Genomic DNA, 26,816 nt, shown 5'->3' with positions numbered 1-26,816 from the left:
TGTATGTATATATATGTGTGTGTATGTGTGTATATATATGTGTGTGTATGTATATATGTGTGTATGTATATATGTGTGTGTGTATATATATATATGTGTGTATATATATATATGTGTGTATATATATATGTGTGTGTGTGTGTGTGTGTATATATATGTATATATATGTGTGTATATGTGTGTGTGTGTGTGTGTATATATATATATATATATATATATATATATATATATGTGTGTGTATATGTATATATATATGTGTGTGTATATGTATATATATATGTGTGTGTATATGTATATATATATGTGTGTGTATATGTATATATATATGTGTGTGTATATGTATATATATATGTGTGTGTATATGTATATATATATGTGTGTGTATATATATGTGTGTGTGTATATATGTGCCTGTGTGTGTGTATATATGGGTGTGTGTATATATGTATGTCCGGTTTTATTTGCACCAAGACCCAACCTCCTATGGGCGTATGTTAGATTCAATGTCCCTCGGGCAATAGTTCTCACTGACCCTGTGCTTAGAATGAGTTTGCCATCCAATCCTACTATCACCTTTAGTAGAGCTAGAAACATGGGAGCAGTGTTAGATCTCACGAGTCCTGAAATAAAGAGTAAACCAAACTGGTTGAAACCTAAAGATGGATTCTATAAATGCTCCACATGTCGTGCGTGTAAGTTTGGAATCAATACAACAGAATACCATACTCCATTCAGTCCCATACCACATAAGATAGTTGGGAATTTCAATTGTAAAACTGAATACGCAGTTTACGTTCTCTCTTGTACCTGTGGGCTTAACTACATTGGTAGTACAAAGCTGCAGGTTCACGAGAGAATTCTTCAACACCTACGTGCCATCTTACATAGTGATCCCAATTATCCAGTGGCACGCCACTTTAAACAGGTACATGGAAACAACTTATCTTGTCTAAAGTACTATGTGGTATCTTCCGTCCCTAAACCACGCAGAGGAGGAAATAGAGAGGCCTTGCTGAGAAGGTTAGAAACCAAATTTATCCTTAACTTTGATAGCAAATGCCCCAACGGTCTGAATAACACCGAAGATATGTACACGTGCTTGTAATACATGTATTCTGCTTGTTTTTTTGAATTGCATGGAATGTATACCATATTCCAGAATGTGCCGTTGGTCTTGATGCAGATAACCCTATATATTATTCGTTTATCATGTACATATTGTTACTTTGAGTTATGGATGGGAATATTGGGTAGATTCCGATATATGATGTATAAGGACTGCCAATTCCTAATCTCACTTATTCACACTTTGGCTGAGACACTTTGATTAGATGTAAGGCATCATTTGTATGAGAGAAGTAATCTCCTCAAATATGGGGGTATATCACAAGAACTGTCTCTCATTAAATTATCTGTTGTCATTCTGCTATACATCTTCTATAGATGTTATGTCCTAGCCTTGGTTGGGTTGTTAAGATAAAATTTGTTCTTACACTCATTTTATCTTTGCACGTAATAACACATTTTTTGCACATGGTACTTGGCATTTTTTGCCAGAAAGGGAAAAAATTATATTTAAAAAGAACTATAAAAATTATAAATATTTCTGCTATGCTCTGCAATTGTTTTGCACATTCCCTATTCTTAGCAGAATCACGAATTAGCGAGTAATTACATGCATTCATGCAGTTATGTTAAAATTGCACTATTGCACTTTACATGTATATATGGATTTATCCAGGAATTCTAAATTTGCCAATTGGACTGTTTTTTTGAAATTAGAATGTGGTTTCAATGAAATGTTTTCATGACGCTAGTTTTAAATTAATTAATTTTCCGTTCTATTGAATTATATAGTCGGAAATGCTATTGTAGGTCATGATAAATTAGTCTTGATGGCATAATGAATCGAATACATGGGCAATATTCCATCGACTGTTTTGTTTAAGTCATGCAGTCTGTTTGCTATGTTTATGACCAACTTGCTAAACATGTGACCTGTATGGGAAGGGCATATTATTTAAAAATGGCTTCATTCGCTCACAGCCTTTATGTGATCAAGGGCGCCTGAGCCCGAAACGCGTTATCTGTCGAATGCTGTTGCTGAAAAGGTTATAATAAAACATCTTGCCTAAAAGAAGTGGTTCGCTTCTCCTTCTTCGCCGCCGAGGTTTCTGGTGGAAGTGGACGGAGTGGATACTTGTGATTTGATATATATATATATATATATATATATATATATATATATATATATATATATATATATATTAGGTAGATATAGTTAGGACCTAGTTTCCATAGGAAATCCACAACATTCTATTTGGAATAACTTTGGCGCCGGTCGATGATTCTTCGCGAAATTCTCCAAGAAGATGGCCCGCTCCGGTCCCTCCCTGAAAGTTTGGGGGTGATTCATGAAGCAGGGGCCGGGGAAAAAAGGGGGGGGTCCCAAAACGTGTTTTCCCCATGCAATATATATAAATATTTCAAATACACACTTCCATAAGAAACACGCCAACTCCCCATTTGAATGTATTTCCAATGTGTTATTGACAGATTAGATATGCTGGCAGGACACTCTATCCTAATGCGTTTCAGCCTCTCCGTAAAGCCTTGCTCATGCGCAACAGTCTTGTACAACTTTTTGAATTGACCACGTGCTTTTAACGGAATGCAGACTCAATGATTGAAGTTTGGAATACTAGCAATGTATTCAAGTGCTACCATGATGCTTTTCTGCTGCCCTACAGCATTTAGCACATAGAGAGGCGATATGTTTGCTGCTTGTATATAAAATAAATGTACATGCATTACATTGTAATGAGCATAGACAGCATACTTCAAAAAGTGCTTATACTATTACTCATAGTTTACATAACATAATTATACTGAACATTGGTGCAATAACTTTTCGGGCCCAACAACCACTTATTCTATAAAAAATGATCTCATTTCTTATACCATACGATAAACTTATCAGCTTTCTATACCGAAATTACTTTCTGACGGATTTCTTTTACATATCACAATATTTATCAAATTAAAACACCTTCCATTAATTACTTATTAAATAGTCCTTAAAAAGGCATGTTCCTATATGTTTTCTAACATAGTTAAATTTGTTTCAATAATAAAGTGCTGAATATAGTGCAACTAAGCCCAAGTGGGCCACCATTTTCAACGAAGTTGTATAATGTAAAATGTATTAAAGTAATAAATACAGTGTAGTTAAGCCCCAGTGTGCAACCCTTATCCCTTTTTTCAATTTCTTATATTTAAATAGCATTAAGCATATTTTTAACCTAATGAGATCTAAAAGATTAATCCTTTCCTGTTGTTACACATCCATTCTCCCAAACCTAAAGTGCCTACGTGCTAAAAACCAAAGCGCCCAAAAGAATTAAAACAATGTAAAACCTTTACTTGTAAAAACGTTTTTTTGTACCCCTCACTGGTTAAAGCAAACAACCAGTCAATTAGAGGTGTGTGAAAAGATCCTCCTCCACATTTAATCCCCAATTAGTTTTTGTATTTAGTTCATTGATATATCGGGACTCCTGTTGTCTCAGAATTTTGTCTTCATCGCCTCCTCTATTATTCCTAGTTACCGAATCAAGCAAAAAAAAGGTAAAATCCTTATCATTACTCTTATGCTCTTCTTGAAAATGGTGGGCTACCGCATAATTCCTATGTTTATTCTTGATTCCCCTTTTATGCTGCAAAAGTACTTTATGTCCTAGTAAGATCGTACTACCAACATGCATAAGTTTGCTGTGGCGTTTTAGAATGTAGACTGCATATTTACTCTTGCAGTGGTGATGTCCTTGTATTTTCTTTTTGGTATTAAGAGGTGGTACTGACCTTATATTGGCAAACCTTGCACTTACTGTATTTTTTGAAGCCCTTAATTTCTTAAGTTTTCTTTTCTCACACATTCTGGAGTGCTCTTTACTAAAGCATCCCTCATTGACTTTGCGCTCCTAAAAGTCAATCCTAGCTTGATAGGCAGTAATTCACCAATTATTGGGTCATTTTTTATTAAGTAGCAATATTTTTGTAGTATTTTGCATATCACTCCTTCTTGCTTACTGAATGTTGCTATCAACCTACACTGGGTTTTATTGCTTCTTTTCTTCTTCTAATTTTCACTTGCTCTTTTGTACTCAGTCTCACTTTTTTACTTTCTCCTTCCAAAGACTTATGGGAATGCCCCGTTTCCGTAAATATTTCAGACAATTCTACTAGTGCTCTATCTGGTTCCTGCTGCTAACTACAATTTCTTCTTGTCCAAAGTAGGGGTGGGCGAAGCACTACGCTACGCTCGCGGAGTTTGCGAAGTTTTCGCAACTTCGCACTACGCGAGCTGCACGTAGCACAGTGCGAACATGTGGAGTGCAGCGTAGCGTAGTGCAGCGGTCATTTTTTGCTTGTTCGCGGTCCTGAACGTCATGTTCGCGACCGCGAGCAAGCAAAATGACATCCCGGTGAGAGATTCTCAACGCGAGGAGGTCAGGTTTCTCATTGTGAGTGGTTGCGCATGCTCGCGACCGCTCTCAATGAGAAACTACCTGTTCGCGTTGAGAAAGCTGCCGCTCGAGTAATAATCTACTCGAGCAGCAGAAAACTACAGCTCGCACTGTGCAAGATGCCGTTTTCAATGCTTGCACAGTGCCGGATGCTTGTCCGCACTGTGCAATCATTGAAAACGCATCTTGCACAGTGCGAACATGCTACTACGCAGCTCGCGTAGTGCTACGTGAAGTTCGCGTAGTGCGAAGTGCACTTCGCGTAGCGCTACTTCGCGAACTACGCCCACCCCTAGTCCAAAGGCTTTCCCCTCCTATTAGATTTTAGGGATGGAAACTAGCTGTATATAGTAGTGCATTTTCAGCTGTTCCCTTCCTAAATAACAAAGTCTCCAATATGTTGTTTTTAACATATACAGTTAAATCTGAGAAATTAACTTCTTTATCACTGATTGTACATGTAAATTGTAGATTTAGTGCATTATTATTGATTTTTTCTACAAATGACCTCACTCTCTCCGTTGACCTCTTCCAAATCACAAAGATAATCAATAAATCTGCTCAAAAATACCATACATTCCATCTATTAAGTCTGATATCGGTTCTGGATCACATGCTCCTCCAACCAGCAAGTATGCAAATTATCATAGCTGGGTAGGAAGCAGGTGCCCATCGCTGCACACCTGATCTATCTGAAAAGCTCATTATTCAAAAGAAACAGTTGTTCTCCAAACATCTTTGAGTCATGATGAGCAATATTTGGGTGTGTTTACACAAATTTCAGTGACATAGAGCTTAAATAATGTTAGACTCCTCCTAACCCATCTTCATGTTGAATACTCGTATATAGTGTTACTACTACTATGGTCAGTAGCCAGTACTCCAATCAAAGTTCTTTATTTGATCTTACAATAGAAGATCATGAAAGTGTACAATATAAAAGCACAATAAATAAGAACAATAAAACCATGAGTTGCAAGAATAAGAAAAAAAACCTCAAATGTAAATTGTTAAAATCAAGATACACAAATTTCATAATATTCCTGTGTAGAGGAGAATAAAAAGAAGAATAAATAAACCTAGCAGGTGATTAAAATAGGCGCACAGGAAAAAAGCCACCTAGGTATACCATAACACGTGGCATAAATGAAAGAAGGGCTTCATATAAGCATGAAAGACGGGCTCGCAATATGTTATAAAATACACAGAGGCAAGGCAAGTATCAAGACTTTAAACAGCAGACAATTATGCAAATAAAGTGCACTTTCTTAAGAAACTCCAGACTCCTTTACAAATATAAGAGCATTCCAGCTGTTCCAAAGCTGTTAAGACCACTCTGCATTTGCTAAATTTCTATTTCCGCAAGAGGGGCTATTAGAATTGTCTGGTAAGGGGAACCTAATACTTGCAAAAGAAAACCAAGATTAGCAGGTTCTGACGGGGAAAACTGTCCTAATGGAAAACATAGTAGGCATCTGATAGACACGAATCTCAAGCACTCGCTATTCCAGCGGATATCAAAGATTTTTTAGGCAATTTCCTGTACCTTGTATATAGGATGGTAGGCTTTTAACAAAATCTCTTTAAAAAAATGATCCACATACTACGAAGTATTCTCAAACACACCCCCAAACCCAGAAACTATTGGGCGACCTGGTGGATTGACTTTATCTTTATCAATCTTTAGAAATAAATGAAAAGCAAGTGCCTACGTGTGCTGTATGTGCAAAAACAGATGTACCTCCATACTTAAAAGACCTTGATTACACAAGTCTAATATTTCATTATTTTATACAATACATAGCATTTTTAATTAAGGTGTTTATATGCCTCTTCCAAATACTTATTCATTGGCCAATGGGCAAGATTACAACCCTTATCTGAGTTTCTAATAATGCATTCTGTTGTATTTCAAAGTTTATTCATCAATTTTATTCTCTTTATTTACCATTGTCATTTTATTGTTTTTTTTTCCTATTTGTACATGCATATTTTTCAGCTGCTGAGTTACTAGTTCATTAAATACATCAAGAGCATCCTTAGGTATTTTTGGCATAAATTGGGAACAGTGTTTAAAGTCATTTGGAACATCTCAGTATACATCAAGGCCTAGATTCGTAAGGCCTAGATTCGTAATCACCTCTTCTTCAGTTAGTACATTTGACAAACCCAATATCTCATATCCCAATTCCTGAAGCTCCTTCATTTTGGCCAAATTAAAAAACCTTCCATAATTATTAAATAATCCTTAAAAAGGCATGTTCTTACATACCTTTTAACATAGTCCTATTGTGCCAATTTGTTTCAATATAAAAGTGCTGAATATAAATTGTAATGGACAACAGGAAACAGAACACTAGTAAAATTGTCTGAAAGACTTCAGGTAAGGGGGTATTCCCATGGGTGTATATAGGAAGTGAGTAAAAAAAAGTAGGATTGGGTACAAGTGAACAAGTGCTGTTTAGAAGAAGAAAAAAAGAGCTATAAAACTCAGTTTAGGTTGATAACATGTGTTTGTATTTTATATACATGTAGCAAAGATGGCGCCTCTTTGTGCTCTCTGTGTGATCAGGGCTCCAGGGCAGCCGAAATGCGTCCTGGTAGCACACCAATAAAATGCTGGAATTCTAAACTCTTAAGTGTCTGTAACCCTTTTTGCTGTGGGAAGAGGATTGTTGAAGAAGTATTGTGGAGATTTTGGCTCCGCTTCTGATATCAGATATTGTTTAGGTGCTCGGCAGCAGCCTTCAGTCAAGGAGGAATTTGATGTTATTGCCATCGAGCCCTCCAAGTGATTAGTTGCGAAAGCACTGGAGGCCTGGTACCAGAGAGTCGGAGGATGCCTGGTACTCTGGAAGACATTCCCAGGTCTTAAATTGACATTTCTTTAGGCATGCGTGAGAGTCGGGGTGTCCCCACAGCATCTTTCAGCTACATGTTCTGCACATATGGTGATTCTCAGCAGGTAATCCTGAGTTTTAGCTACACTAGCAAGGGCCACGATCTTATTAACCCTTGACTGCTTGAGAGGGCACTATACCACATTATTGTTTTAGGCCTAATGGGTACACTGCAGACACCATTATTGTTGACTGGACGGTTCACCTGTTCCAGAAAATGAGTGACACATACACAAAGACCCTGTCTCTATTTGTCAAAGGCCCAAGTTCCATTGACTGTAATTAGTGCAGAGAAAGAGAATTCAATGTGCCATATCTTTGCCCCTGGCAGTGATATGTGGTCACAATGCTTGTGTGTTCAGGAGCAATGTAGTTGACTGATTTTTTGTGCTAAAGTAATGTGTAGAAATTGATAATTTTAGGCCAGATCAGAATATTCTTTGTTTCCATGCAATTCTCTTCTTTATTAGTTTCTTCCAATTTGGATTTCTTTCAGCATGCACCCTCTATTGGTCTGTCATTTTCCTAATACTTTTTGTTTCTGGTTTGATTTACATACCTGTCTCAACTCTACACTCATGCAGGTCTCTGTCACTAGCAACCTACTCCAAAATGTGAGTTGATCTCCTTTCTTTTTTTGCATGTATCTTGACACAAGTCTCTGTTAACTCTATTCTTACATTCCGTTCAATCATTGCTTTCTTTCAATGCATTAATCTCTATGTACTCTTCACTCTCTCCACCACTCATCCTTTTTTCTGCCCACATCTGATCCTTCTCCCCCATTGTAATCACCCCCACTTGCTACAAGTAATTTGCTGAATGTCTAATGACTATTTTTTCTAATTTTCTCCTAGCTCCATTGATTCTTCTAATCTTCTCCTGTATGAAGTTGGTGGAAATATAAGTAAGTAGACTAAATGTTAATAACCGAGAAAAGGGTGCACTGTGTTTGTGTGTTTGCTCTTAAAAATGAACAAAGCTCTACATGGTATTTTCTTACATGAGGATAAAGTTAATATTTTAGTGTGTTTTGTTCACCGTTCTAGATGATTGTAAATAGCGCTTTACATTTTAGGGTATTTTTTGTTGTTGACAATTCAGTCTATTTTCATTCATATTTATTTTTTGCACATTTTAATAGGTCAGGCCTGGGCATCGCATGCGCTGCTCTGTGAGGCATCCTGTATTCGAGTATGGAGTTGAAGGTCCACCCACTCTACGCCCATGTTTTTCATTGGCTTGTGCCATCATCCTTTGTAAATGCTGGCTTCTGATTCTTTAACAGACTTGTTAGTTCCTCCTTAGTACCGCCTTATCTTCAATTGTAAAGTCCCAAGAGGATTGGCCCTTTTACTTCTGATGTTACACTGTATGTCTTATTTAGTCAGCAAGCACTATTTTCTGTAATGAGTTTCTCCTACTGCAGGCACAACATGCTGTCCTGCAACATTTGGTGCGCCATGCGCCCGTTCATTTTCCAAGCAGCCTGGGACAATGGCGGCTGCTTCTTTGAAATAAATAGGTCTCGCATTTATAAGAGTTTGAGCTATTGGCATTGTAAATGACACTGCCTTTTATTTGTGTGTTAATTACCGAAACAGATAAATAAAAGGCATTGTCATTTACAATGCCTATAGCTTAAACTCTCGCAAATGTGAGACCTATTGCATTTCAAATGCTTGTTGGTCTTTATCCTTATTTAATTTACATTCTGTGAAAAAAAAGTTGCAACTAGTCTATTGCCACATGTACTCAATACAGTAAATATACACTTGGGCTTCGTGCACGTTGGCTTTTAGTTCTGTAATTGGCCATATAGTGCCAACATGCACTCATTCGAAAACTACCGCAACGTAGTAGCAGCAAATGTGGATATCTTTAGCTTGTTAGTACATTAGTACATTGTATCTTTTTTAAACGTCCATGCTGTCATTCTGGTTATTTGTTAGTCTAGTTGGCAGCAGGGAATGTACTCCTGATAAATCCTAATTGCCCTTTCCTCTATTTTTATAAATAAATACTGCAATGGAGATCGATTGATTTTTCTGTAAATGTATCTTTAAAAATCAGTAAAAACTGAAACTTGTCACTATGGCCTTATTCCGGGCAATTTGTGGGCCTGTTTTATTTCAGGGTTTATTATAGTCGTAGGTTCACTTGCCCCAGGTACAGAGCAAGTCCACCATGGACATGTATAGGGCTTGCAACTTGTTAACAGTACTAGTCCAAATGGAAACACCAATGTTTTGTGTTGCCGTTTGGGGAGACCATGCCATGTTTCCCACTAAGAAGTGTCCTTCCAAGTCCATGACGCATTTTTGGATCCAGTCGCTAGGGTAGGCACGGCAGAGGACAGTAAGGGGTTTGTAGTTGAAAAATGGTAGAGTAACAAAACCGAGGAAAGGAAAAAAACTCATAGAAGGCATTCTTCATTTTGAATAGTTTTCATACATCTATAAGTGTTCAATTATTTAGCAATCAATCAATCAGGAGGTTTGAAGCGCGCTACTCACCCGTAAGGGTCTAAAGGCACTGGGGGGTGAGGGGGTATGCAGCTCCAGATCTACCGAAGAGCCAGGTCTTGAAGCTCTTCATGAAGGTGTGCAGAGTAGGGGAGCGTCTGATGCTGACTGGAAGCTTGTTCCAGGCTTAAGCTGCGATGTAGGAGAAGGCTCTTCCACGCGCTCTGATTCTGCGGATACGTGGGGTTTCTGCCAGGGCGAGGTCGGTGGAGCAGTGGTTCCTTGTGGGTGCATGGCAAGAGATTCGTTTGTTTAGGTAATAGGGTCCGCTGATGCGGAGGGATTTGTAGGCATGGGTGAGTAGCTTCAAGGTTACTCTCTTCTCGATCGGAGAGCCAATGGAGGTCTGGCAGGTGTTGGGTGATGTGCTCATGTTGTGGGCTTCCGAGGAAGAGTCCGGCCACGGAGTTCAGGATGGTCTGGAGTTTGCGTCGCAGGGGTTTGTTGATTCTAGCACAGAGGGTGTTTCCGTAGTCAAGTCTGCTAGTAATGAGTGCTTGGGTGACGGCCTTTCTGGCTTCGGGAGGATCCACTTGAAGGTCTTGCAGAGAATGCGGAGGGTGTTAAAGCAGGTGGAGGCGACGACGTTGATCTGCCGGGTCATAGTGAGGGAGGAGTCTAGTATGATGCTGAAGTTATGGGTGTGGTCTGTGGGGGTAGGAGGGGTGCTGGGTGTGGAGGGCCACCAGGAGTTGTCCCTCGCTGTGGAGGAGGGTCAGGGGATTAGGACGTCTGTCTTCTCTGAGTTGAATTTCAGACAACTGCTGCTCATCCAAGCTGTGATGTCCTTCATTCCTTGTTGGAAGCTGAGGCTTGTGGTTTTGGGGTCCTTCGCTGGGTGTCGTCGGCGTAGGATACAATGCTAACTCCATGGTGGTGAGCGGGGCCATGTAGATGTTGAAGAGCGTGGGACTGAGCGATGATCCTTGTGGTACTCCGCAGTTGATCTTTGTGGGTTCATAGAGGAAAGGTGGGAGCCTCATCCTTTGGGTTCTGCCAGAGAGGAAGGAGCAGAGCCAGTTGAGGGCGGTTCCCTGTATCCCTGCGTTGTGGAGTCTAGCTGCGAGGGTGCTGTGGCAGACTGTGTCGAAAGCTGCGGAGAGGTCGAGTAGGATGAGAGATGTGGTGTGACCTTGGTCGAGGGGTGTGTGGATGTCGTCTGTGGTGGGAAGGAGGTCTGTCTCGGTGCTGTGGTTGCTGCAGAATCCGGATTGGGAGGAGTCGAGGATGCAGTTCTCTTTGATGAAGTTTGTCAGCTGGGAGTTGACCATCTTCTCTGTGACTTTGGCTGCAAAGGGAAGGAGATAGATAGGTCGGTAGTTCTCCAGGTCCGTTGGGTCTGCAGAGGGTTTCTTGAGGAGGGGCTTCACTTCTGCACATTTCCAGTCATCTGGGAAGGTGCCGGATTCGAAGGTGGTGTTGATGGTGCGTTGTAGCTTGGGTGCAATGGTGGCAGCAGCTCTATGGAAGATATGCGGAGGACATGGGTCTTTGGGGGCTCCTGAGTGGGTGCTCTTCATTGTAGTGGTGGTATCTTCAGTGGGTTCCCGGGCTCTAGGCGGTGATGGTGGGCTGGCTGAGGTCGCTGGAGGGAAGGGTGGTTTCTAGAGTCTGCACGCTGAAGTGGTCGAAGGGGGATTTGATTTTCAGGTGGAAGTAGGGGCCAAGCTTGTTGCAGAGGTCTTGGGAGGGAGTGACGTCTGTGGCTTCGTTGTGGGGCATGGTGAATTGCTGGATGATGGTGAAAAGTTATTTTGAGTTTCTGGAGATGGTGAGGATTTTGTTCCGGATGAAGGTCTTCTTTGTGGATCTAATAAGTTGGTGGTAGTCTCTCATGGCGTTCTTGTAGGTGGTCAGGTCTTCTGTGGTTTTGCTGTTACCCCATAATTTCTCGAGACATCTACAGGAGCGTCTGGCATCTTGGAGGTCGTAGTGAACCAGGTGGCTTTCAGGGGCGTTATATGTTGGTGGTGCGGAGGGGTGCGAGCTGGTCTGTGCAGTTGGTGATCCAGCGGTGTATGTCCTTGGCTGCAGAGTTGGCATCAATCTAGGCGGGGGGTCCTGTCTGAGGGTGGAGTTGAGGTGCTCCTCTGTTACCCTGCTCCAGTTCCTTCATGGAGGTCGAGGAGTGGGTTTGGGAGTGGTGGTGGTGTAGGAAGAGAAGTGTACGCAGTCATGGTCCGTCCAGAGGCGATGCGTGGTGTGGCCGAAATGTATGTTGTTACCTTCTGCGAAGATGGGGTCGAGGGTGTGTCCTGCCTTGTGGTTGGGGGTGGTGACAAGCTGCTTCAGTCCGATGTTGGCGAGGTTGTCCAGGAGGGTGGTGGAGTTGGGGTCGCTGAGGTTGTCGAGGTGGAAATTCAGATCTCTGATGAGTAAGTAGTCCATGGAGGTGATGGCTTGGGGTGCATCAAGGTCCGCAATGGTAGTGGTGAAAGAAGTGCTGGGGCCGGGGGGGTCTTAGGCGAGGGTGCCGTGAAGAGTGGTTCTGGGGTTGGTCTGAATTTGGAAGTGAAGGTGTTGTGATGGAGGAGGAGTCGCTCGTGGTAGAGGTGGAGAGTCGGAGGGAGTTCATGTGTGCGATCGCGAGTACTCCTCCTGGGTGGTTGGGGCATTCCTTTCTCTTTATCTTGTAGCCATCTGGGATGGCAGAGGTGATGTCAGGGCTGGAGGAGGCGTTGGTCCAGGTTTCCGTGAAGAAGGCAACATCTGGACAGAGGGTGTCAAGGAGGTTCCAGATCTCTACGGCTGGGTTGACTGTGAGGAGGCCAGCTGAGTTGTACCGGTGGGTGGCCCGGAGGACCAGGGTCCCTGGCGCTGGTCGCAGACTGGCACAGACGGGCTTGCCTTTGGCACGCCTGCGGCTGCCATTAAATAGGGAAGGGAAGTGCAGCTATGAGCCGGGACAGGAAAAACCATCAGGGGGTAGTGGGCGCAGGGGCACGGAAGGCGCAAAATAGGAAGGAGGCAGCAGAGGATTGAGGGGCAGAAAAGAGAAAAAATAAACTAAGGCAAGATCAAAAACTGAGGCGAACTTAGAAACTGGCAAATAAAAATAAAATAGGCAACAGAATATAGGGCACCAGGGCAGACGCAAACCCCTACCTGGTAGAGGGTTGCAAGGGCAGCGGCTGAGGCACAGTCAGCGGAGCTGCAACAGGCAGAGAGTTGGGTCACTGACCAGGAGGTCAGAGGTCCAACAATAATACAACTATTTAGCTTATACATAGGTGTACCCTGTGCTGGCAGAAAATTGAACTGAGGCACATGGAGATGAGGTGAGCCTTCAAGGCCACATAACTTTGCCCAGTTGAGTGGCTTGGAGTAGGAGGAACTCCGATACCCTGGATCCACAATCAAAATTGTTTCTGGACTTCAACTACGTTACGGGTTGATTTGAGTTAAAAAGCCAATGTAGGGACAATCCTGAGCTTCATGAATATTTAATGAAAATGTATTTTCAGGGAGCTCTGAAACAACAACCAACATCAGAAAATGCAAGTAAGAAGAGTGACTCCTTTGCATTCGGAGAGGTTTTGGGCTGACTGCCTTTCCATGTAATTAATGTACAATTTACCTTTTGGTTGCTTTCAGGTTAAATGCTGATCATTGATTAATCTATTGAGTAGCTGTAACTCTCAGAGGTCTGATAGATGTTACAATTATCCAACTAAATTGTGTTCATGTTTCCAAAACCTTGGAAAGGTGAAAGAATTGATTGACGCTACTGGAACTCAAACATGTGCCATTCACATGACAGGCAGTCCTTGGCTGATGGTACATGAAAACTCTGGGCTGTCATCTGGGGATTCCCTCCTATGGAATCTGAGTTACATACCGAAGGGGTTACTGGAATTATGCATACTTGCAGCTGCAGCATTTTCCGCAAAGTTACAGATTTGCTTCATTTACCACATAATCCATCATCAGCTACATAATCTGTGGATTTTGGTCCCAAAAAATGTATGAAAAGATAGCAATATGCAAGCCAGCAAAACGTGTTGCTGCACAGTGGAAGGCTCTTCACAAAGGATGACCTGTCTCCTTTCTGTTGCTTATTTCTGTACATGTCAGCCTTCAGAAGGGTCTGTTGACCAAATTTCAGGTTCTTTAGAACACAGCCACCTACTATTGTTAAAAGTTCCTAGGTGGCAGTTCACAAGCCCATTGCTTTTCAAAATTCACTGGCTCCCTATGAAGAAGAGGAGTGACTTTAAATCCCTCTGCATCGCCTTTAGGTCCTTCATGGTGCAGGACCCACGCATCTTAAATGCCAGTTATCCTGGTATACCCCTCAAAGAGAGTTCGGATCCTCCTCAGCTAACCTGGTCAAAGTCCAAAAGCACTGGTTCGAGAGGTGTTTTGTCTCTGTTACATCCAATCTTTGGAACACCTTGCCTACTCACCTGAAGTCCGTCACTGATCTGTTAGCTTTTAGGAAAGCCCTCAAAACGTGGCTTTTCACTCAGTAAAACAGGGCAGCCTCGCTCGACTGCTCATTCCTATCTTTACTCCTCCTTAAATAGGGTTTTTCTTTTCGTAGTGTGAGCAGTGCCTAGACGCCTCTGGGCATTAGTTCATGCTCTACAAATATAAAAGCAAATCAAATACCAAAACAATTCGGTAATACTAACAGAAAATGTGCAGAATTAGGCCACATAATTTGTCTTTTCTTGTCGCATAATTTCAAGAGCCTGCTGCATAATTTGGTCCTCCACTCCCGCATAATTCTAGTGGCCGTGCATATGGATCTCTAAAGCGAGTGCTTAATCCACTGAGCTAACTTACAAGGAAAGAAATAAAAGCTGTGTTCTGTTGTCTTCTACCAGAAAATAATTTACTCCTTGATCTGCTTCTATTGATGAGCTCATAGAACATCTCGTCCAGAAATAGTCATGTGAAAGGAGTGCATTTCGTTGTTCATGGCTGCCCCAGCTTACTCCATTATAAACTGATCTACAAAGATGCGTCTCACTAGACCTGTGATCACTTGGAAGGCTTACATTACAGTTTTTTTGTGGTTTTATTTTGTAGTTGCATTTATATGTAATAGCCTAATGGTGTGAGTACCATGCCTTGGACCGTAAGATAAATGTTAATGTTAATGTTAGTTAAACTTATAGAGTGCACTGTTATCCTGGGGTGTCCTGGCACTAGCTTCCTAATCTGGATTTACTAGGTTCCTAGTTAACAGACCTGGCATCTACTTGCTGAAAAGCCAGGTTTTCAGGGCCTTTCTAAAGGCCAACAAATTTGGGGTGGTACGGATAGTCCGAGGTAGTTCATTCCAGGCCGTGATTGTTCCTGTGAAGAAACTTCTGCCTCCCAAGGTCATGTTTTTTAAACCTGGGTACTACCAAAGATTTGGAATTAGATGACCTAAGTGTCCTGTTGGGTACATATCACTTGAACTTCTGAGTAAAGTATGACAGTCCAACGTTATGTGGAGCCTTGCAAGCATGGCATAGTGCTTTAAATTTGACCCTGCTCTTTACTGGCAACCAATAAAGTTTTTGGATGACATTTCTCACCGAAGTAAACTTGGGTGTGCGTGAAAGCAGTCTTGCAGCCGCATTTTGCACAACACCTGCAACTTTTTCAGGTGTTGCTATAAATTAAGGTATAGCCTGTTGCAATAATCTAGCCTAGCCAAAATTAATTTTTATACTAAAGGGTAAACCCAAAATCACTGGAACCTGGGTATTAAACAGTATAATAAAGGGTGGTCCCAGTAATCTAACATCAAAAAGCGTTAATAAAGCATATCTTACATTACTAGAGAAATCAAACGGAAAATAAAAATTGCATATGTATTATTTAATCACACTGAACATGTATCTCAGTCATGGAATACATTGGAATAGCATTTTGAGTGCCCGATAGGCGGGTGACGCAAGGGAAAAGGAAAAGTGAGTGATTTGAGTGAAGGTAGTGGGATATGTGAAAGTTAAAGGATAGTGCGTTATACAATTTTACTATTAATTCGGCATAACATTTCACAGCCAAGTAGTACGACAAATGGAATAACTCATACAATCTATTACTTAGACATATACTGTGATTTGTTGCATTACATCAGGTACTGTTGATGGTATTGGCGTCAAAGTAGTGTCGACGTTTCGACCCCTGTATGTGTCTAGGTTCCTAATAGCCTTACTAGCCTGGTCTTCCTCAGGACTGACGTGTGCATGGAGGAAAAGGGGCACCTAAGGGTATAATATAAAAGTGTTAAACTAGTATCTGTTGCTATCAAAAAGACATTAAAAATAATGGAGTGTTCGAAACACCGTATTTACCGTGGCTGAAAATAGGTAGTCCTCCCAAGGGGTTCAAGTGAGGATTGATGGGCCCATTGGCTCCAAAAAATTATGTTCGGGAGAGAGCGAAGCACACCTGTAATATTAAGGTGTCGGTCAACAAACCTATCTACATTGTCGTGGTTTATATATACATGTGATTCATGATTGATTGTTCTCTTACTTAGGGGTTAGGAGAGGCCCTCAAAGATGTTCCTACAATGGCCTGAGAAATATGGAAAGACTGTTTCTTGTTCTTAAAAACTAACCTTACCTGCAATTCATGCTCCAGACTAAGCCCGCGCAGCGGAGTCTAGCGCTGCCGCGGGAACACCAACAAACCGCATTTGCCGCCATTACCGGCGCACCTTATGGCCACGCCCCTTTTTTGAGGCCACGCCCACCGCCCAGCCTATTTAAAGACGCTGAATGCTAGCGTCAGTTAGAAGACAGAATCTCCTGAGGCGGAAGCCGGGAGCTTGACTAGCGATTTCTTTTAACATTTGAGAGTCACTATTTGTGTGTGTTGTTCTTAAAAACTAACCTTACCTGCAATTCACGCTCCAGACTAAGCCCGCGCAGCGGAGTCTAGCGCTGCCGCTGGAACACCAACAATCCGCATTTGCCACCATTACCGGCGCACCTTACGGCCACGCCCCTTTTTTGAGGCCACGCCCTTCCTGTTGTCTCCCATCTCTACAAATTATGTGCATCTACCGAACGCGCAGCGGGCGCGCCGATTGCGCGCCTAAGGCAAGCCTGTCTGCGCCCAACCGGGCCCCGGGGCGAGGCACGCTGCCCGGTTCTGCCCTTACTCTCGTTCTGCCCTTCTATCCCACAACAACGAACATGGTCACGTATCAAGAGTCACCCACATTAAAGCTAACAAATTAGGGATCTTGGTGGACTGTACGTGCCCTGGCGAAATGCTTTCCACACCGAACAATGTCCTTCTCTTTCGGCCCAAGTCTACTCCCCAACCTCATTCCCTGACCTTTTTCTACTTAAATACCCGCTCTCTTGTCAAACATCATCAAGATATCTTCCTTTTTTTGATTACAGAGCACCCTGATGTCCTTCTATTAACGGAGACCTGGCTTACTCCAGATTCTGCCCCAGACATTTTAGCTGCACTCCCTCCAAACTATTACATAATTCATGCTGATCGTGCCGATGGGAGGTCTGGTGGGGGGGTGGCAGCAATCATCCACTCCTCCTTAAAAACTACCACTCTTGCCTCTATCAACTTACCAGACATTGACAATCTTGTCTTAAAGTTTGAAACCCCTAACACTACTATGTTGTGTGTACTTCTGTACAGACCTCCTAAATCTATGCCATCCTTCCCTTTTTTGTTTAGTGAACAAATCGCCAACTTAGCCATGGAACACTCTCAGATCCTTCTAGCTGGTGATTTTAATTACTGGTTCAATGACCCCTCGGAAGGTCCTCAATCCTGTGAGCTCACTGAGCTCCTCACAAATTTGAACCTTTCCCAACAAGTTCTCTTGCCCACCCATTGTAAAGGTCATATTCTAGACCACATTTGGTCTAACTTTCCACTCAACACATCCCCACTCACCTTTCCCTGCCTCTGGTCAGACCATCTCCTCCTCAAATTCGAACTTACTTGGTCTACGATTAAATCACCCACTGCTCTAACTTGCTGCAGGGCAAGGAAATGGAAAACACTAGACAAACCTGAATTTATAAAAACACTGAACAATACTATTCCTCTCCCACACTCTGATATTAATTCTACCGAGTCCAACCTAGCGGGCTGGCTCCAAAACGCTAGCGACATCCATGCACCCTTCAAAGACATTAAACTGGCCCGGCGAGCCGACGCTCAGCATTGGTTCTCCCAAGACCTAAAAGCTATAAAACTATATCTGCGCCAACTTGAGCGAAAGTGGCGCCGCTGTTCTTCCCCAGACCTAAAATCTGAGTTCATCACGGCCAGGAAGGAATACATGAAGGCCATTTTGGCCGCTAAATCTACTTATTTTTCCTCCCGTATTCTCAACTCAATCGACAAACCCAAGGATACCTTCTCAATCTTAAATGAGCTGACTGACTTAGATAGCGTACGCCCTAAGGTAGCTCCAACCCAGACTTTTTGTGATGCCCTCAACACATATTTCATTGATAAAATTGTGGACATCAAAGCGAGCATTCCCAGCTCCTCTAGCGTCACCCCCTTTGTTCACCATTCCCCCACCATCGAGGTTACACTAAATAGGTTTCCTACCATGACCTCAGAGCAATTCTCTGAGTTATTGACAAGAGTCCAGTCTGGGGCACCCTCTGATAAATGCCCCCCCTACATTCTTAAGGAATGTCTGTCCTCCGTCCCCACGTCGGCCCACATCTTACTGAACACTTCTCTCACTTCCGGCCTAGTACCCCTGGCATTCAAGGAGGCAACAGTCATCCCACTTCTGAAGAAACCTGTGGCAGACCCCTCCTGTATGGCAAACTACCGGCCAATTTCCTTGCTCCCTTTTTTGGCTAAAGTTTTAGAAGCCCATGTTGCGAAACATCTGTCCAACTTCTTGGAGAGCTCAAACCGTCTAGACTCCCACCAGGCAGGTTATCGCCCTGCCCACTCAACAGAGGCAGTGGTAGTTGCGGTCCTTGACTCGCTCCGTGACTGCGTTGATAGACACTCCCCTCAGGCCCTGGTGCTCCTAGATCGGTCGGCCGCTTTTGACATGGTCGACCATGACATATTGATCGACCGTGTCAACCAGGCTGGCATCAGGGGCCTAGCCGCAGACTGGCTGAAGTCCTTTTTGGAGAATCGTTCCCAGTCGGTCCGTCTTGGTACCCTGGTTGGCCCTAAATGGTCCATCACCTGTGGAGTCCCTCATTGTCACCCCACCTGTTTAACATCTATATTCTCCCGTTAATCCAGGCCTTAAGAGATATGCAGGTATATGTATTTAATTACGCAGACGACCTGCAATTGCTCTTTACGGTCGATAATTCCATACTCTCCATCTCTCATTTCCAGTCTACCATGCAGTTCATCCAAACCTGGATGAACCAAAATCACTTAAAATTAAACCCTGGAAAAACCGAGCTGGTGCTCACAGGGGACAGCGCCAAATTCTGGGGCCCTCACTACTGGCCATTTGATATGGGCAATACCCCTACCCCTGCCGCAAAGACACTTGGAGTGACCCTGAACAGCGACCTCTCCTTAAAAACTCAAGTGGGTCAACTGGTCTCCAAGTGTTTCTTCCAGCTTAGGAAAATCCGGAAGGTGCGATGCTTCTTCACTCCTGCAGCCTTGACCCAGGTGGTGATTACCACGGTTTTGTCCCACCTGGATTATGCAAATTCCATATATCTAGGCCTACCCCTTTATCTCCTAAAGCGTCTCCAGATGGTCCAGAATTATGCAGCCAAGTTGATCACTGCGCAACCCAGATGACACTCAGCCTCTCCTCTGCTTAGGGACCTCCACTGGCTACCCCTGACCCAACGTTGCCCGTTTAAAACTGGTTGCATGATCTTTAAATCTCTCCATTGCAAAAGCCCTAAATTCATAGACCATCTCCTTGCCAGGTACACTCCCTCCCGCAATCTGCGCACCAAGCTCTCCTCCAGACACCCGCATTCAAACGCAAACGCTCTGGTGGCTGCAGATTTGCTGTTCTTGCATCTCGCCTTTGGAACTCTTTCCCCTTGGAGATCAGATCTTGCCCGGATCTTATGTCCTTTAGGAAAGCCTTAAAAACATGGCTTTTTAAACAAGCGTATCACTGATTGCCCTTTCCTCTCGCCTCAGGATTCGTTGTCTGTCTACTCTAGCGCCAGGAAACCAACCGGTGGCAGTGCGCTCAATAAATACTTTTTAACATTAACATTTTCTGTCATTAATGATCCCACAATGGATTGATATTCGATTAGTCTTAAAACCCAAACGTTTAGATAATTTATCCTAATTTGATGATATGTTATCTGTTATAATGAGGAAAGAAGTGGTGACAAGTCGTGTAGAATAGGATCACAGCTTTATTAGATGTTAGTCAGATCCATTGTAATGCCCCACCAGGAGCAGGCTCTCCACAGCTCAGCCCTTCCACACTAACTGACACACTCTTCTAAACTCAACACTATCAACATTCCATTTGACATCATCAGTGGTTGAGCAGCAGGGAGAGAACTTCTGCAGGGAAGGTGTATTAAGTAAAGGTACATTATAACACATCCCCCTTTCATAATGATAGAAAACAAATAACACATGTGAGGATGATAAAATACACATTCCTATAAAAGAGGATGTAATAATAAGAAAGAGGATGTAATAATAAGAAAAATTATACATCATCTCTATGTTAAAAATGATCATAACAACAAATGTATGAAAGTTGCCAAACATACATATGAGGACAAAGGAAAATGGATGAGAACTCAGTTGCTACACCCATCTCCCTTTCATAATGATCACAACAAAAGAAAGCTAGTTAATTAAAATTTATACATCAAAACCAGTGGAACCTATCCACAAAACCTACGTCCCAAACTACGGGCACAATATGAGTAGCCAAATGCACTACAAACTAAGGCACAAACCAAGGAAAGAACCAGGTCTACCCAAAAGAAATGGAATAAGACACAACCCAAACTAAGAAAGGGTAATAAAACCTCCCAAACACTCTAAAAACCAATATGGGTATCCCTTAACCCAAAGCAAACATTTCTTGGTTTGCTAAAACCCAAAGCAATATATAGTGAGAATCTCCAAAGCAAAAATAAACTGGTTTGCTTATACCCAAAACAAATATATCAAGAGAAACTCCAAACTTAACGCGCACAACACAATGCGCAAACCAAACACATACTAAAAGGGTAAAAAAACCAAAAAGGAGAAGTTACACTAGAAGAAAACTTCCCTTGTGTGCACCCGTAACACACAGTCTGAACAAATACTCTGTGTGCGTATCTATAAAGCACAGTCTATTAAATACCCAAAAGATACACTCAAAAAAAACAGTCTCATATCAACTTGAGAATCACTAAACCCAATGTGTACAACCAAAATTGCACAATCTAAAGACGTAAATGAGACTAGGTTAAACCTAAACCTCAGAAATCTCTCATACACACTATGGATAATTCTAATCCAAGGTAAAACAAGATACAGATAAACCAAACGTTACCACAAACGCAGGAAAACCTAGAAAGAATATAGGACACATATATATTACATGGTCATAACAGAAAAGGAAACAGATAGGCTATCTTTAAACCAATTTTTTTTTTTTTTTTTTTTTTCCACCCTCAAAATGACAATTTTAAAATTGTAAGATGACGAAAAATTGCACGTTAAACATGTTAAGCAAGCAATAAAAATTTAAGCAAATAATAGTATAAGTCAATTAAAGGTGAGAGAAGGTGTGCGTGTCACCGTTGACAAGCAGAAAAGATGACCCAACTGTCTTAAATTCACGAAATCACAAAAATTGTCACTCAAAAGTACCTCAACGTTTGATGTCAGTTTCTTCCCACTTAAAGACTATTTAATTACTGATTTGCAACAGTCTAGGCATGATTTTGTGGTTTTATTTCAGCTGAGTACTGCATTTCTTCTGTAACCGAATTTTAACTTCAGCTGTACCGTGTCCCTGATGAAGAGAGGATTATTTAGGAAACGACTGAATTTGTGGTTCGAGGACTATCGAACCGCCTTGTTAATTGAAGGATGTTTACCAGCCGCTGTATGTACGCCATCAAAAAAAACGTTGCTGTGGAAGCCCAAATTCACAAAGCCAGAAATAGAAATTTTTAAAAAACGGCCTCTTTACATTGCATCCTATGACGCAGTGTCGCACACACGTTCTTCAGGGGTACAGGTTGACGTGGATGACGCAGCAACACAGAAAACCGGAAGAAGAGTCAGTTTCTCCACCATGAGCTCCGAAGGTTCCAACACGTCATCAGACCACAGAGGAATTCACCGTGAAAGGATCTGTCCGTGTATGAAGAGCATGGCAGTTGGCAGTTGGAGCAAAGTAAGATTACTCAGCAAGGTTTAAGCATAAGCTTTTTCCAGACTATTTTAGGCTTTCTCACAACAGTATTTCCTTTCAAAATCGCTCGATTTTTACTTCTGTTCCTGGCACTGTAATTTTCTTGAAAAACGAATTTTCATTTAAACTTCCTCATAACTGTATTGCCAAGAAAATCCCTCGTTTTCCAACAAAAATGACAAAAGTCTTTTACAATGCTTGGTATCAACTTTCATTTAACTGCCGACATGCTAAAACTGCTGGGTTACTTTATGAGATATGCAGACTGACACGAACCATAACGTGTCTGCAATCCAAACAGTTGATCAGTTTTCCTTTTAAACTTAAGGTTAAACTTGATGTAGACAGAACAGAAAACAGCTGGGCTTTCTTCGGGTTTGATGAAAGTAAAATCCAGACCAGTAGTCAAAACATTAAAACAGAAGGGCTCACTTAAACTTTCTTAAAGTTAAAACAGTTATAAGCTGAAATCTACTTCCAAGGCTGTAGGCAGGCTAATAGAAACTGGCACAATCTGGCTAGGGCGACCGTTGGCAGGGTCACTGGTGGGGCAATTGGGTGCCTAGTTTCATAAAATCCATAAGTTAAAGTTCACTTACTTAAGTTCCATAATTTCCCAAACAGAAGGAAAATTATTTTAAATTCCTTGCTCCTTCAAATCGGCATCATTCACTTCAGTCTTTAATAGTCAATCCATCAAGGTAGCTCCATGGGTTCTTTGCATCGTCGCCAGTGTTATAATGAGGAAAGAAGCGATGTCCAGACGTGTAGAATAGGATCACAGCTTTATTAGATGTTAGTCAGATCCATTGTAAAGCCCCACCAGGAGCAGGCTCTCCACAGCTCAGCCCTTCCACACTAACTGACACACTCTTCTAAACTCAACACTATCAACATTCCATTTGACATCATCAGTGGTTGAGCAGCAGGGAGAGAACTTCTGCAGGGAAGGTGTATTAAGTAAAGGTACATTATAACATTATCCTAATTTGATGATCTTAACTGGCAGACGGTGTAATATGTGCTACAAAAACAATACGTGCTTGAATATGATGGGATGCTACAATGGAATACCAGTTATTGTAATTGATTACGATGTTCTGTATTATGTGCGCACATTCAAGGGAATCCTCATTGAAAGGAATAAGAAAAACAATAATGATAAATCTATTCATAAGAAATAGCATTAATATGGTCCACACCTGAATCCTTGTCGCTGTCCATCTGAACTACTCTTTCTACCTTTCTGAATAATATTATTTCATTTGCTCTTTTACTTTCTGGAAACCCCATTTATCTCTAGCTCACCATAAGTTATGCTTAATTTATACAGCTTGGCTAGTCAGGAAACTCATATCCAAGGCAGGAGCGTTTCAAGCTGGGCAGAATAGGTGTGGTATTTACTGCTCGTGGTAAGCACTATTACCCGACATCAGAATGAAGCATAGCATACAGAATTGGTATTTAACACAACATCTTCAGCATGTTTTCCCCTGATACATTAAGGCACATTTGATTTACCAGAATCTATCAAAGGACAAACTCGAGGCTGTGATATTTTTAGACTACTCTCAATTCTGATCCCTGTGAAAACATCTGTTTGCACAAGGATCAGAATTTAGCCCTCGACTTGTGATAAGGGCCACAATGCATTAATGCCTCATTTGTATGCTTTCTTTATACAATCTGTTCAGTAAGGAAACGTATCACAGACCATATTAATCTGTAAACCGAATCTTGCTCATAGATTACACTGACCAAGTAAGACTTTAGCATGTGATCAGGTTCAGTATTTCTAGAGGCACAACATACGTAGGAAACGTGCGATACGCAGATAAATAGTATGAGTAAAGCGGATGAGTGCGTAATGACTGGTGGAAATAATCAATCTCCAGTATTCTATTAACTGTGATATTTTGCCCAACAGGTGAGCGATGCTTGGATCCAGACACGTTTCTCTTGGACTTGTATCATATCAATCCCAGTGGGGAATGGATAATAAAGCAGAACACCCCCCTGCCGCCTGTGTTCTAGGTGAAGACTGACCAGGAAGGACATTAAAAGATTCAAAACTGTGTTTCTAAATGATAGCCAAGGGACTCGCAGAAGCATCCCAAGATTGTGGTCTCCCAGAGTCGAGAAGGAAATAAGTTCATCACCGTGGACCTCTGAAACCAGCTTCGAGCACCTGCTCCTGGTGCCCAAATAAGCAGCACTACTTACCATTAGATTGCAGGTTCTGAAATGCCCTGTGGAATTTAACTTGTCCACAGACAGGGTCTGTGAGGATGTAGCGCATTAGGTTGATCTTCTGCCATCCCCCATTGTTTGATAGGCTACATTGCACTTATGGTAAAAAATTACATCACTGATGCCAACCTTGTTTGCCTGTGTAGATCAATATGGTGAACCAACCACACAGTGCCTTCTGGATTACCTGTACTCTGAGGAGGAAGGAGTAAAAAGCTGGCCCAATTGTGTTTGTGATGCTTAAAAAACGATCTGGAGACGGGGATTTTATGGCAGCGCCATAAGAAGAGAAGACCAGATAAACAGCTCGGAGGAAGCCTAACGGTGGAAGCTCTTCAGGACCTACATACAGAAACATTAAGCAAATCATATGCGTCTATTATTTAAAAAACATGTATAAAGGGTAACTACCACTAAAGTGTCACAGGTCCCTGACAATGCGTTGCCAATGACAAACACTGTTTCCCATTCCTGTCTTAGCTGGACCTGATGGCATAGAAATGAGATGAACACCCACTAATGTGAAATTTGCAACTCCTTTTTAGGACCATGATTGTAACCAGGTTTTTTTATAGCACTGTAGGTATTACTGCTCAGTCTGTTACAAAACAAATTATAAAATGAAAGCAAATATCTTCCTGCAATAACACGTGGAATTTTGTATGTTTTTGAATGTGAAGAGAAATTAGCATGTCTCATCGATGTATATATGTTGTTTAATTATACTTGCTTCTGTAACTCTGGTTGTATTATTGTGTAGTTGGACAGAAAGAGCTAATAAGGATTAGGAAATGCAGCATGTCTTGATTTAATATGCTAATGCATATAACCCAAACACATTAAAGCCAACAGGTGAGGGCAGAGAGGGATATACTTGTAAAGTAATCCCTGGAGCTGTTCAATTCAAGCATTGGCGTGGAGGTGGAAGGGTACACCCACGCAGCCAACAGCATTTATTGAGGGATGCATACTCCACTGAGCTGAGTCAAGAAATGATTACCAGAGTCTCAAGCCAGTGACTGAAAGAGGCTTGTGGAAGAAATCCAGTGGCTAAAAGGGGCGGGATTCGTGCCTGCTCTATATATTGCATAAAGCATGCCTGTTCAAAACCCACACCTAATAAATGGTTTCCTGAGGTTTGAGAAGTAGTAATTGGATGTAATGAAATATTCGTATGGCTTAACAGCACTTAATGGTTACTTTTGAGCAGGTTGTCCACTGTTATTAGCGCATTCCACATCTGTGGGCACAAGGTTAAGGTGATAGATCATAATTAAGCAACGGCCAATTGACCTAATTCCCAATGACGTGGACATTAATGACTTTGGCACCGACCCTTTAACAGGCCAACTGCTCTCGTATGTTTCATGTCCTTGCTGCGTATTCTCTGATGACTCAAGAATGAATGTAGGAAAATAATACTAGCATTCTGTTTGTCAGAGGTAATGTGACCATTCAATAGAGATCGATAACTGTTAATAAAAGCTGTGTATGTTTCATAAATCTGGGTTGTAGTTAAAGGTATTCTTTCATGGTCATACTGAGTGTTACAGTCACGGGGGGGGCCTCCCTCCTGACACCAGGGATTGTGCTCGGCCTAATTAGCGCGCTGCAGAAATAACGAGATACACCCGGCAATCTCTGTGTGGCGCGGACTTCCTGCTGGCTCTGTCCATCTTTTTTTTTATATGCGCACTCACGCCGGCCGGAGTGAGCGCAGGGGCGGTCACGGTGTAAGGCGCGCCAGCGGTAATCGCTGGTGCGCTAACCGTCACATCCCATCTCCACTCAGTCCTTGACTTGATCTCAAAAGTCTCATGGTCCACTTACTTGGCAGGCGAAGTCTCTCGGGCGAGTGCGCGGTGGAGGACTTCCCCTTAGAGCGTACCTGGCAGGGCCCCGGCCGGTGGCGGGGGCAGGGACTGGTGTGCTGGGTCCCAGAGGTAGGCTAGGGGTTTCACCAGGGACTTCTGGACTTGCCAGCATTGGGATCACTTCAGGACGGTGGTGGTCGTCAGCTGCTTGGGGTTCACCTTGTCTGGCCTAAAGCTCCTCGGGGGGGTGGGGGGGGGATGTCTGCGACAGTAGGGGTGGGGTGGGGCCTGTCCACCCGTTTGAACCAGGAGACGTTGCGAGTCACTGTTTCTCCAGCCTTCTCGACTGTCACCATGGTCCCTTGTGTGTTGGTCACTGTCCAGTACCCCTGTTCAGACCTGGTCTGGAATTTCCCTCCTGGCCTCCTGTCTTTCATGATGACAGTGTCCCCTTGCTGCAATTG

General features: G+C 42.3%; 1 protein-coding gene across 8 annotated transcripts in view; it reads left to right on the top strand.

Annotated features, from left to right (window-relative positions):
* The window catches only part of ARHGAP40 (Rho GTPase activating protein 40), a 447,044-nt gene extending 421,003 nt beyond the window's left edge, over positions 1-26,041 (top strand). For 7 of the 8 annotated variants that reach the window (XM_078652147.1, XM_078652146.1, XM_078652148.1 and 4 more), the window contains 3 exons: positions 8,011-8,040; positions 8,284-8,333; positions 24,216-26,041. In XM_078652147.1, coding sequence (XP_078508273.1) covers positions 8,011-8,040; positions 8,284-8,333; positions 24,216-24,322 — 187 coding nt within the window. In that variant the 3' untranslated portion in view covers positions 24,323-26,041. The remainder of the gene's footprint in view (positions 1-8,010; positions 8,041-8,283; positions 8,334-24,215) is intronic. The other variant, XM_078652143.1, reaches the window with a different exon arrangement.
* Positions 26,042-26,816: the final 775 nt, after the last annotated feature.

The sequence above is a fragment of the Lissotriton helveticus genome, chromosome 7 (assembly GCF_964261635.1).
Source record: "Lissotriton helveticus chromosome 7, aLisHel1.1, whole genome shotgun sequence".
Classification (NCBI taxonomy): Eukaryota; Metazoa; Chordata; class Amphibia; order Caudata; family Salamandridae; genus Lissotriton; species Lissotriton helveticus.
Note: the sequence above shows the minus strand (reverse complement) of the source record. Positions and strands in the feature narration are given on the sequence as shown.